Source organism: Mytilus trossulus, chromosome 1 (assembly GCF_036588685.1).
Source record: "Mytilus trossulus isolate FHL-02 chromosome 1, PNRI_Mtr1.1.1.hap1, whole genome shotgun sequence".
NCBI lineage: Eukaryota > Metazoa > Mollusca > Bivalvia > Mytilida > Mytilidae > Mytilus > Mytilus trossulus.
Genome location: NC_086373.1, coordinates 92,787,094 through 92,801,533, shown reverse-complemented (window position 1 = coordinate 92,801,533; position 14,440 = coordinate 92,787,094). Strand labels below are relative to the sequence as shown.

Below are 14,440 nucleotides of genomic sequence, written 5' to 3'. Positions count from 1 at the left end.
TCATTTATTTATATTAAATATAGTTGACCTACATGTGTATACAGTTTTATGTGAATGAAATGAGGTGAAGGTCATGTAAACCACCTCTGAAAGGCATGAATAATTGTAGTATGATACTGTCATATACCCAATAGTGTTGTCCTATCATATACAATAATCACAAAGAATCACATGAAAAAACATTATTAAGGTTTTACATGCGTTAATGTTAATAAAGGAAATTACAAACATAGTTGTCAGCCTTAAGACCATGTGGCAACTGTATTATGTTCTACCTTCTGAAGTTTGTAGCTCTTTTCTTGTGTTTAGGAGAGATCAATGAAACTTTAGACCAAGAGGCATTTGTATTACAAGATATAGATTAGTCTGCAGTTATACAATTTTAAATATATAGCTTTAGCTCCACCTTTCTTCCTAGATTTTCATCCTATGCATGTAATACATTTGAAACAGGGAAAAAAAAAAATCTACCAAGTTCAATCACAATTTTAACAAGAAAGTTGTTAACTTTAATTATTTTTGTGTCTCATGATAATAACATACCTGCCCAGGTCCTGCATATCGACATCTTGATCTATTTGAATCACAGCCTCCATTGTCAACTTGGCAAGGGTCAATAGGGTCACATACATAGCCATCACCATGGTAACCAGTTAAACAAGAACAGTTAACTTTACCAGGGCCAATTGTGGTACATGAAGCGTTATCATGACAGCGATTAAAGCTTCTCTCTGTACAAACATCGATGGCTGCCAAAGAAAAAATCAAGAAATTCATAAGAAGATAAAATGATGAACTTGGATTTAAAATTACCCATTTAGCATATTAATAAATATATAAACTTTCAGACTTTAGCGAAAGCTACTGTAATATTATGATAGTATCAGCTCCCTCAAAAAAATTGATATAGAATGACAAATTGAAACCATATGGGTTTTACCTACATGAATTTGTGTCATTGTGAAAGTAATCAAGTGTCACAGCTCCTTAACAGCATAAGTGGAAATTGTCAAGATCAAAATCAAACTTGACCTCAATTTTTCCGCAGAAACAACATATTTGATTTGAATAGGATTTGTTGAATGGTTCTCCATCATTTCACAGAAATGAAATTACAAGTATAAATTCAGTCAATCTAGCATCAAAACTCCTGAATGTCAAATGTGAATTATTCTAAATTTACCTAAATCTATAATAAGAATCACGTAAAATGTAAAAACTGTAAAAATTATGAACTCCCCTGCTAATTTTTCTCATTGTTAAACTACTCCTGAAGTTCATAACTGAAAACCCTCCAAACAAATTGTAATAGGGTCTAAAAAGAACTATAAGAGACCCTGTATTGCTCACCTAAAAATTGACACAAAATAATATTTCAATGGACTGGAAGTTACTGCTGAATAAAACTATTTTTAGATATAAAGATATTAGGAAAGATTTGAAAAAAAAAAAAAAAAAAAAAAAAAAAAAAAAAAAAGTAGACAATTACTTCTATAATGTTTCCATTGAAGATTTCAGCCATTTGTCATATTTCTATATCTTTGTCTAGTCAGTCCTATATGTTGTTTTAAGTTTCCCTCTATCAACTATAGTTTTCACATAAAACACAAAACAATACATTTGTATCACTGAACAGCACTTACTCTTTTTGGGATAGACCTCAATATTTTAGCTTTGTTGGATGGTTTGAATAACTTGTCTAGGTGATAATTTTTGCTGTTTAAATTTCCCTTCATCTATTATAGATTTCAAGAAAATAGCCAAATAAACTACAGGCTATAAAGAGACGTTGTCTCTTACCTGCATCTTCAACAAAGGATGCTTTCAATTAACATTCCTGCCTGTCAGATTTTCTGTAACCATAGCAGTCAGTTTCCAAGATAATAGACAAAACTTGCATTTTACTTTAGGATGTTCTATTTAAATCCAATAAATTGTCGGACATGTTGGTTGGCAAGATTTTTTTTTAAACTAGATACATGTATCTTAGTCATAATTGTAATTTTGATTAAATTTGGCACAGCAGTTTCAGAGGAGAAGATATTTATAAAAGACAACAGGAACCAAAAAGATAATAACCAAAAATTTCAAATTTCCTTTATCTATGATATGATTTTTCAATTTCTATCCCTATCTTGTATTAGAATTATTGGCTGTGCTGGATTGCCACTGAAGCCATTGGAATATATATTTTTTTAAAGTGAATGCCTTAAGTATGGTTGTGGCCAAGTTTGGTTTAAACTTGTCTTGTATGTAGTATTTTCAGAGAAGATTTTAGTAAATGTCAAAAGATATCACATAACAGCTGGCGACAGACACCAAGTGATAGCCATAGCTTAAAGTGGCCCTTTTTATCTGGTTAGCTAATAAAATCAAATGTTTCAAGATAAAAATTAAAGAATATCAATGACTTACGAACACATTCATGACTATTTTTAACCTCTGTTTCATTGCTTCCGACAGTGGTGCCATTAAGATCACTTCCTGTATCATTTATGCTGATGTACACTCTTTTATACCATTGATCACAAGTACACATCACCCAACCAAATACATCTTTGCACTTCGAGTTCTTTGGACATATCTTATTTTTACATGCTTCAAGTTCTGTAATAGAATTAAATGTATAGTGTTAACATTCAAACAAGACAAAAATGTCTAAAATTACTTTATTAAGTCACTATCTAACAAGAGACAATAAAATTGGTATCCTTTTATCAGTTGAATTGTGTGTAGCTTTTGTCATGTAGGAGCCTTCTACAGCCTAATAAAGGGTATTGGTTTTGCACATTGCTGAAGGCTGACATTCATTTCACATTTTCTTATTTCGATACAGTTCTATAATCTGATTTGCGTTAGAGATAGTGTAACAGGTAATTGATAATTAATTATTAATAATATTTATGGTCCAAATGATGAAGAAACTCATTTAAGAAATATTCATATCAAAACAAATGATATATATAAGCTTATTTTTTAAAATGAAAATAAACACTTTTTACAGATGCATACTATTTTCAATTGTTTCTTGACCTACCTTGATCACACCTAGTGCCATTATACCCTGAATCACAATCACATGACCCATCTCCTCGAATACCATTCTCACATGTCCCATGGTCACATTGACAATCTGAAATTTTGTAAAATAAATAATTATGCAAGTATATATGTAGGACTTGGAGGTGCAATAGGGGACGCTGAAGTGCGATGGTATGCACAGAGGAACAATGGTCCAACTCACTGAAGTGCATCTGTTTGGCATGATGCTTGACTATTGGGACGTTATCAAATACAAGGTTACTTCATATACAAAAGGAATTCAACAGCAGGAGGATAAGATTTAGTAAATGAAGATTTCAGGATAACTAATGAAAGGAAAGAAAAAGATAGTAAAGAACAATTCAAGCCCTGAATAGTTTTGAGCAGTGCAGATGGATCTTGCAAAAATATGCAAAATCAGGCAGTAAATTGTGGGGAGAAAAGCAGATAATCACTATTGAGAACAATACATATAAACTTTAAGATATATCCTCCCACTTGAATCCATTATACTTAATCTGAGCCATTAAGTTTTTTAATATCTAGCTTCACACTGCCTCATGTTAGGTTGAGAATTAGAAAATTTAAGTTTTAAAGTCTTTCCTAATACCTGACCAGAAATCAAAATAGACCTTCCCAGTGTGAGGCAAGCACACTAACCACCACATTAAATCACACCATCGCACTTCATTGTAACTATCAATGTCAATAACACAGTTATACCATATCTCATTTCAGCGTAACCACAAAACGCACTTCAGAAAAGCGTCACAATATCACCATCATACTTCAGCTTGTTAACTGATGCACTTCAGTGTGACCATTGTGGTTTGGAGTACCATCTCATTTCAGAGCCCGAAATATATATTAATATTTTTTTCTTGCACATCATATTCAATAATATTACATGCTATATGAATGAAACTGCAACCCAAGAATAACAAATCCAGAACGGACATCTATAGTTTAGCATGTGTCTTGACCATATGTCAAATTCAATACAGTCATTGGCAGTTTTGACTGTACAAAGTGAGTTTGTTTATCAGTACAATGCTGAAAATGAAAAATAAAAGATTTTGAAAAATTTTGCCTCAGACAAAAAAAAAATATTAAAAAAAAACATGCAAAAGAAGGTAAAAATGCATACCTTTGTCACAGTTTCTACCATATTTCTTTGTATCAATGCACTGTTCACATGCATACCCTGTAAAATTTTCCTGAAAACAAGAGGTCAAAATATATTATAGGATTTATTTATCATACATGTATGTTATGTGTAAAAGTATTGATTTCACCATGTAACATGAAGTATTTTTTGCTATTTTTTCTGCAAATTGATGAACTGGATAAATTCAGCCCTTTAAAAAGTTAAAAAATAAAAAAATGTCTGAGCTTTTCAGTGAACACAAATTTTTAATATTTCCTTAATTGAAATAAAGTGTGTAGACAATAGCTCATTGGTTCTTATTTCTTTTAGTACATCATGTGTCTTTATATCTCACCAGACGACAAAGTTTCACCATTTTAGTTTTGACCAGTTGCTTTTTTTAAATAGACTGTTGTGCTACCTTTTTATTCTATTATTTTCAACTTGAAACTGAAGTACATGAAAGCTATTGCAACATAATACATATATCAACAGTGTTGCCTATCTGCCCTATCATATACATCATATATCTTTATATAAATCACAACTACCTGTATCATATATATATAAAAAATAAAAATCTAAATTTCAATATTTTTTTTTATATGCTTCAGCTTGATATGCATGATACATGTATGTTCTGGTATGCAAATGTATAGGATAATAGTGGTGCCTTTTACTAGACTACTCAAAACTGTCATCCCTTGCTATTAATTTCTTGTAGTTTTAAACTAGCAAGCTAAAATCCCTAAACTATTTCTAAATTAATGAATTTAAACCATTATGAAGCTTTTGATACATTGTATTTTTCCTGATTATTCTGTAGAGTTGATGTCTTATGAAATAATGAGCCAATATTCAATATCTATCATCCACGTTTACATGCTTTGATTAATTAACTTTCTTAAGAAAGTTTAGTCTAGTTCTTATTAAAATTTTTGCTGATGCACCATTTAAAGCTATGGTAATTTCCTATATGACTGACTTGATAAAACACTCACCTTACAAGTACAATGATCTACAGTGCAAGTGTCCATTTCAATCAGACTTCAATGATTGATTACACTCACCTGAAAGGTACACTGTCCATTTCAATCAGACTTCAATGATTACACTCACCTGACAGGTACACTGTCCATTTCAATCAGACTTCAATGATTACACTCACCTGACAGGTACACTGTCCATTACATTCAGACTTCAATGATTACACTCACCTGACAGGTACACTGTCCATTTCAATCAGACCTCAATGATTACACTCACCTGACATGTACACTGTCCATTTCCATCAATAGTATCATTACATATTCCATGACCACTACAAGGTCTATTCAGTCTGACATTATAAATTGAAGGACATGCTGTAAATGATAAAGATTCAAATTCAAAATATAACTTTATAAATAATGTTGTTAATCAAAGCATAATTCAAATGTAATGCAGTCAGCATTAGTTTGCACCTGTCCTAAGTTAGGAATCTGATGTTAAGTAGTTGTCGTTTGTTGATGTGGTTCATAAGCGTTTCTGGTTTTTTTATATAGATTAGACAGTTGGTTTTCCTGTTTGAATGGTTTTACACTAATAATTTTTGAGGCCCTTTATAGCTTTCTGTTCAGTGTAAGCCAAGGCTCTGTGTTGAAGACCGTACTTTGACCTATAATCAGATAATGGTTTAATTTTGATAAATTGTGACTAAATGGATGGAGAGTTGTCTCATTGGCACTCATACCATATCTTCTTATATCTTAGATATGAGAAGACAAAAATGGTCACTTGATAAGTTGCACTTTGTAAATGCATTTTTTTTTCTTCAGAAGAGATATATACAAGGTTAAAAAAATCTCTTCTGTACCAATACTGGCTTTTAGAATTGTACCGAAAAACAACTTTTTCTGAAGTTTAGTGCTTAAACACTGTGTAGTCCTCACGATGAACTATAAAAACTACAGGCCCGGAGCTCAATTTTTAAATTTTTTTAGTTAGATTCTGTTGGCCTGCAGATATGAATTTTACAGGCCCAAAAGCAATTTAACTAGCCTGGGCTAGGAATAAATAGGGATTAGGTGTTACAGTAACACCTAATCCCTATTTATTCCATTCTGGGTAAGTGCTAAAACAACAGTTAAAACAATGCACATGCATGCTCATTTTTAATCAGACCTGTTTCAACCATCAAGAGGACTTTTTAGAATAATTTTTTGAATTTTTGAAAAAGGGGATCAAGATCTACAAAAATGTATCAATGGTTCCTTCAGCTAGTTTTCTAATTTTCCCTCCCTCAGCTCGTTACTGATGACATTCGATTTATTGCCTTATAAAGCAATTTAGACATCCAAATTGGCAAAATAGAAGAAAATACATTGTAGATGTTTCACGTTCTGTTAATAATTAGTGATCAAAAATCAGTGATAGCTGTGGATAGTTAACTTGGAACAGAGACATATATACACAGAGATTGGCAACTGTAACAGTGGTCAACGAAATCTAATCCACGTAACGCATCTCACGAGACTTTAACGAGATATCGCCATATTGATTTTATCACGACAAGTACACCACCACGCTTCGATTTTTATTTCACATCAAGCATTTCAAAACAGCATAATGTAAGTATATATTTCAATTTCTACTATGAATTACCCTGTTTTATTCAGTTTGCAGTAGTTATTATTTAAAATATTGAGACGATTAACGTTTTATTGCAGTATTTAATAATGAGAATCAATAATGGTAGAAACTGGGCCGAGATGCACGTTATGGAAATTTTTAGCACTGTCGTAATTTTTATCAAAACATTTTCATTTGAAAAGGAATAAAACAAATTGCGTGATGAATTACTTTCCCCAGACATATTGAATTTGCATGTAGAGGTTGTTTTTATCATATTTTTACCCACTTTGATGCAATTTACAATTAAAAATCAGTATTATAGCTGACGGCCATGTTTATTTTCTTTAATATCAAGACAGACCCCTGTCCATGACTACTGTTTAAAACTTTTCCATCTTCAGAGAATAATTGTTCCCAGCACATTATTTTTTTTCCTTTGACATACTGAATTTGCATATGCAGGTTGTTTTTATCATATTTTCACCCACTTTGATGTAATTTACAATTAAAAATCAGTATTATAGCTGACGGCCATGTTTATTTTCTTTCATATCAAGACAGACCCCTGTCCATGACTACTGTTTAAAACTTTTCCATCTTCAGAGAATAATTGTTCCCAGAACATTATTTTTTTTCTTATGACATACTGAATTTGCATATAGAGGTTGTTTTTATCATATTTTCACCCACTTTGTTGCAATTTACAATTAAAAATCAGTATTATAGCTGACGGCCATGTTAATTTTCTTTAATATCAAGACAGACCCCTGTCCATGAATACAGTTTAAAACTTTTCCATCTTCAGAGAATAATTGTTCCCAGCACATTATTTTTTTCCCTATGACATACTGAATTTGCATAGAGAGGTTGTTTTTATCATATTTTCACCCACTTTCATGCAATTCACAATTTAAAATCAGTATTATAGCAGTCGCCCATGGTGTTTTGCTTCAATTTCAAGACAGACCCCTGTTCGTTTACAGTTTATAAACTTTTCCATCTTCAGAGAATTATTGTACCCAGCACATGCATTACTTTCCTATGACATACTTGATTTGTGCATAGAAGTTGTTTTTTTTTCCATTATTTCCACCACTTTGATGACATTTACAATTTATATAGATTTACATTCAGTATCTGACAGCTTTCTTTTTTTAACAGGGTCCTGCATGCTATAAAAGAACAAAGATGTTGATCAAATTTACCTGCATCAGTGCAGCACACAAGAGATATAATATCATACATGGGCTGAATGTAGGACTCCCAAGTCTTTCTGATTGAAAATAAGACTCCCTGGCAAACAGAAACAACTAGTGATGACTTTTTCCAAAAGTGACGGCACAGTCATGTAGTGGACTGATTACTACTATCAATGTGATACTTAAAACTAACAATGGTTATGTAAGAGAGAAAAGTACATGTGCTTATCCTTACTGTAAAATGGATAAAAAAGCAAATAAATATCTTGTGTTCAACTTCATTAGTCTTATTTATGTTTACAAAGTTTACATAGTTTTTACAAGAAACCATACATGTAGATGTATAACAATATGATGATGTAGTATGATTGCTAATGAGACAAGGATTTACATGTATGACTATCATTAGAAGGCCACTCTATTCACAAATTCCTTCCTCTCCATGGAAAGTAACATATGTAATTGTTTACATAAAATGACAAAATGTGTAGAAAAAGAAGCAAGAAATGTTCACTCTGCTACTGTACACTAGTCGCTTACATTGGTCACCATCTATGTTTGTTTAAGTCCTTTAAAAAATTGTCAATGGTGCTTATTTATATTTATCTGTTGTGTTGTTTAAGTTTACATGTCCTCATTCTGTGATCACTATTTCATCTCCTGTTTTGAAAAAATGTTTATGGTAATATTTTCTGCAATAAGTTGAAAAGGCACAGATGCTATGACTAAACAGAAATGTGAGGTATATATGTCAATGAGACAACAACCCAACGACAACAATATTCTTTGCACATTTATGAATGTTTAAGAATTCTTGTGAAGGTGAAAAGCACATAACGTGTACTTATATTATATCCATGACCTGGTACATGTATGTACCTATTGATGCATTCCGTCCTAACTGACACAAGTTGTGGGAAGAGACCAAGCAGTTGATATGCTTATAAAAATCTGATATTAATATGAATTCCTGTATAACAAATTCCGGGAATGAGACTATTTTATTTAAAACAGATGAGATATTTGTGGTAAAGGTTTAAACAGAAGCAGGAGATGTCAAGGGGCAAATCAAAAAGTACAAGGTCGTGTAACACAGAGGAAAAAAATAACAAATGAAATGAAAATAACTGCACAGAAAATTACCTTGAACAACATAAACCCACAAAAGATCAGATAAAACTTGTGCACAATTTTAAATCTTTCTAATTTCAAACTCAAGTTTCACTGTGTATATATGTCTCTGGAAAGAGTAAAGATAAGAATGTTGAAATACTCCAGTGGTTTATGAAACAAAACATTAAAATTCTACAGTTGAGCAGGAACATATTAACGTTAGATATAATGTTCCCAGAGTTGAGCAGAGCATTTTACTGTACTTATGAAACATATTGTTTTTAATCAAAGTCTGTGATATTAAGTCTTTAAAAAAACACAAATAATGACGGATTCATATTCAATATTTCATGGCAGCAAAAAATAGTGATTTCGACAACACTATAATGTACTTTCATTGAGTAAATTTACGCAAATGTTCCATAAATAATTTTATTTTAGGTCAATCGACAATTTAACATTATAATTAAATTAAAACAGATATAAATTCAGTTTCTCACGAGACAAAATTCGGCCACAAAATTCTACTGGCTACATATTTTTATATATATGACCAGAGACATATAATGTCTCTGATATGACAAAGTTGCCTCATTTCTTTTTTTTTACATGTTAAAAGACTCTTTTTGTTTTCCTGATTGAATATACACTATAGTATTGCCGAGTGCTTCTGTTAAAATAAAGTTCTGGTCATGGTTAAAATAATATGTCAGAATTTGAAAATTTTAAAAAAAACAATTGCCAAGTAATAATCCATTTAGAATTCACCTCCGGTAATATTCAGGTGATCGGAGGGCAATAAATTGCGTAATCGCACACCTGTGAATCAACAGTCACAACTCTATTTAGGACCTAATTACCGGAAAATCGGACACACACAATTTCACTGTGTAATTAAACAAACTATTGCAAAGATATATGCCGTACCGAAAATTTTCTTGTTATAACAATTGAGCATTACCAGATTTGAAATTTTAATTATGAAATGCATATCATATAACAATATTTTTCTCAATAAATGCTTAAAGATAAATATAACATTCAAGTTTTTTATTAGAAAAGAAATTATAATATGATCTGATATAATTTTCCCATTGCTTCTCTTGATTATCTATCGAGGTTATTCATCCCCGACTTGATTGCATGTTCTAAATTTTATCGACGAGAATCTCATTCTGGGCCGCGATCTTTAACGGGATTTCACGGAGTTGCCAATCTCTGTGTATATATGTCTCTGCTTGGAATCAGTGGCAGATCCAGAACTTTACATAAGGGAGAGGGCACGGAACTTAAAGGTTGTTTAGAACTTTTTGTAAAAAATAGACACTACTCAGTCTACTGTAACACGTCATAAAAAGCAATAGTCCGAGATTACTCCACGCGGCCACAGCTTGTCTAGCAAAACAGCTGTTGGACATCAATGTAATCTTGGACTAAAAGGCAAGTTACTAATGTATGTTTAAAATTTATAACCAAAATCTCTGTATTAAAGGCTGAGGATATTCCATAAAAATCTTAGTTTATTTGCCACAAAGTCCACTTATTCTATACACCTCATAGCTAATCCCGGCTGATCCTTGAACTTTCGTACTTAACTGGCTACAGAAGGGGTGATAAATCTAAAAAATAATCCTTTACAAACCTCAAGAGCTCTCTTGCTGTCAAGCTTGCCGGTATGCTGTATAAAATGACTTCACAATTATAAACAATTCTTAAGGTTTTTTACTGGTATTTTCATATTTTTTTTAAACATTAGAAGAAAAAGACAATGTTAGTTGAAAAAAATCATGCCATAATTCTTAGGCCCGAGACCACAATTAATTTCTCTATCATTTCTTTATAACGTTTTGTCGCATTTAAAAAAAATTAACTGTTCTTTTTGTCTAATTTTTTGTGTGTGTAATGTACAGTACAAGTCCAAAGATATATGCATTTTTTCTGAAAATTGCATCTTTACATCATACAAATTTGGCCAATACACATCCCTACCCCTATAGGCAAGTCAAGAGATGTTCCGAAAAGTGTAAATATAACCTTTTTGCACCTGGCCTAATCACTCTTTCCTTATTGAAATCAGTTAAAATAAAATATCCAAAAGTTTATTTCAGCTCTCTTCTTTCATTTCCACCCCAGAAAAGCTAAGAAATGAATGAGAAAGGGAAAGAAAATAAATAAAGAAGAAATACGTGGTCTTTGGCCTACTACTAACCGGATGTTTCTTTTCTAAGATACTAAGTCGATTACGGTTATAATTCCGTACTAAAAAAATCTTTAAAAAAATTGTAATAGTTGACCTTCATAGTTATATTACTTAGTTACTATGAGGTACTGGATTTGAATGATTGAATGTGTATTAAAATGTGTACTTTTTTTTTAAGCAAAAAATGGCAAACCTTAAAACCCCCTGGTGGGAAATTACTCAATAACCGTTATTGTACCATACTCTTAACATATCTTAGCACTGTTCTGTGTTGATGAACAGAGGCGTAGCTAGAAAGAAACGATGTGCAAGCAACTATCGCCGAGCGGAGCGATGCGGAAAAAAAAATGGGACCCTTTTATGCAGATTTTTTTTTCGGTTTTAGGTCATTGGACGGTTAATGAAGAGGAGCTACATGTTGTGATGTACATAGGACTTTATATAAACAATTCATGAATGCAAAACTATCTAGAAATCTTGACTTCCGAAAAGAGTAAAGCATGTTTCTCTAATTTTTGTGCTATTTTCACATTTCCTGACCGGTGTGAGAAAAATATTTCTCCTCACTAGTGAAAAATCTGTTCTCGGCAAATGATTAGTCGAAATTTGATTATGACGTCAAAATGTTTTGTTTTCTTCTCAATTTTCCTATTGTGACGTCATGAAAAAAGGCGACCTTGCCCGATGACGTCGCTTATAAAGAGCACAATTTTCTGAAAATCTTTGAAAAAGAACGATAAAAAGCATTAGAGAAACAGATTCTGACACTATAACTCGTGTATTACGATATTTCTCCACTCTCGAAAGTTAAATTTTATTATTTAAAGGGCTCGGCAAGCCTCGCGCTTTAAAAAATAAAATTTAACTGTCTCGAGTGGAGAAATATCGTAATACACTTGTTACAGTGTAAGAATCTATATTTATTGAACATGTAAGCAACACATTTTTGTGACACAGAATTTACTCAAAATTGTCCAAAATCTGCATTCGGGAACGTCTCTATTACTTTGTCAATATTCACACTGAAATCCCGATGAATATAATGCAGTAATGCTAGCGATAATAACCTAGCTGTATATATATATAGTTGTTCATGGTTAATCATACAATGTTTTCAACAGATGTAGTACACTGAACGATCTCTCCGCGGTAGCACTCGTGTTCGCCATCGAGCGACCTCCCGATTGAATTTGACAAATTATATGCCAGGCCAGTTTCCTATGTCTCAAACAATGCAGAGATTTGCATGGTTTGTTGTATTACAGACAACACGAGGAAGCAGATAATGCGCATAGAAGCGATTTCCTGATGATATCAGACGCGACTCCAGTTCCATTATCATGTGGTCTTTGAAAGCAAAATATATATTAATGAGACTTTCCAATACTGTTTTAGCGAGTTTGCTGGGGGGAGGGGGGGATTGGCTCTGATAATCTATCGAACACATCGCCTTGGCATATTTTCAACGATATCGAAGGGTACTGATAAATCTAATGTCAATTCATCGCAGTCCAAACAGTTAAACCGTACTCTGTTAAATGTGCCCAGAAACTACTAGAGTATAACAAATTCAAATCTTGTATAATAGATGCAAGTTATACTGTTAGTCTTTTCATATCAAATAAAACTTTAATTTTCCAACCAAATGCCGCTATTTAATGACATTACATCATTTAAAAAAGCAATTACTTATGTGTGTTTCCTTTAAACATTTGATTCAGTACAAATTTTTATTTTGCCCTTTTTTTTTTGCATGCCGAATTGATGTGCACGCAACTGCGTGTTGGCGTATAGCCGGGGAGCTACGCGCCTGATGAAGATCGATGAATGCAACCAAATCACTTCTGAGAATCGTAATAACAGAAAGATTTTCAGGTATTTTCAATCGATTTAACAAACTGAACATTGATATAAATGGATATCCAATTATTCTAAAAGCATGACATACATTACAGTGGCGGATTCAGAACTTTTCATAAAAGGGGGGCTGACTGACGGACCTAAGGGCCCGGGAGCCCGCTCCAGTCATGCTTCAACGCTTCTCTATATAATCAACCAAATCCCCCCTTGGCGCACTCCATTTCTGACATTCAATTATTATACGATTTAAATATCTCCAGCAAAAATAAAGCATGACTGGGGCGCCTACCTTTTAGGTCAGTCAGTGGGCCTCCCCTTTTGAAAAGTTCAGGATCTGCCATTGATATCATAGGGTTATACAGAATCGGTTGTTAAGAACTTCTTGCCTTTATTGCGGTACACTAGTACTTTTCTATATGCAGGGTTTCAAGTAACCGTCTCACTGTCTGATCTACAATATTGCACTTGTTGATAGGACTTTCCCTCTTTCAACAACACTTTTATAATTGAGATACTTCACTGTCAAGTTCGTGTTTTCCAAGAAGTTTAATCCTTATCATCATCATTTCAATGGCAATTATTATTTTTTATTTTTTTGATATGGCCAGTTTTACTATCAATATGTCTACAGTGCAACTTTCATTTCTATTCATCCTTATATCTATCAGGAATTTGAAAGAGAGGGGCCCGCTTTATTCTAAAAGTGTACGTTAAAATGGATATATGCCTTCTACATAAAAGTACAATAACTATAAAGCCTATAAAAGGTATACCCTTTTAAAGTTTCTGTCACATTGTTAATACTTCAAGTTTTTATAGTATCATGATAGATTAACAATAACCATGACAATTTTTTTACAGTTTAGAAATAATTTCTACAGTATTACTCACCGTCACAATCAGCACCCCAGGAACCAGTGCAACACTTTTCTATTTCTATAGGTTGCTCACATTTATGCAGGCACCCTCGGATTCGATGCTTGTGACCCCAGATGGATGCTGGCACATAGCAGGTCGCATCTCCTCGTCCTCTTGTCAATTTAGTAGCCCCGTCTGGACACCTTGTAGCGTAATTCCTGTAACATTTTCGACAATTTGTTTCAATAATAATTGTTTTATTTTCGTTGCAAAAATTGTCACCAAAACAATCTTGAACACATAAACACAATACAGTAAATACCAGAATCAAGGCTACGTTTTTAAAGAAAACCATCTTAGATCCACAACTTTAAAATAAAAAGATAATTTTAGGTTATATATTTTCAC

The 14,440-nt window shown here is 32.6% G+C and overlaps 1 protein-coding gene across 1 annotated transcript in view; it reads right to left on the bottom strand.

Annotated features, from left to right (window-relative positions):
- Positions 1 to 14,440, bottom strand: part of LOC134690965 (stabilin-2-like) — a 51,044-nt gene extending 36,604 nt beyond the window's left edge. The window contains exons 1-6 of the mRNA XM_063551147.1: positions 14,066 to 14,440; positions 5,456 to 5,553; positions 4,190 to 4,259; positions 3,038 to 3,133; positions 2,416 to 2,607; positions 544 to 749 (exon numbers count right to left, since the gene is read on the bottom strand). Coding sequence (XP_063407217.1) covers positions 544 to 749; positions 2,416 to 2,607; positions 3,038 to 3,133; positions 4,190 to 4,259; positions 5,456 to 5,553; positions 14,066 to 14,387 — 984 coding nt within the window. The 5' untranslated portion in view covers positions 14,388 to 14,440. The remainder of the gene's footprint in view (positions 1 to 543; positions 750 to 2,415; positions 2,608 to 3,037; positions 3,134 to 4,189; positions 4,260 to 5,455; positions 5,554 to 14,065) is intronic.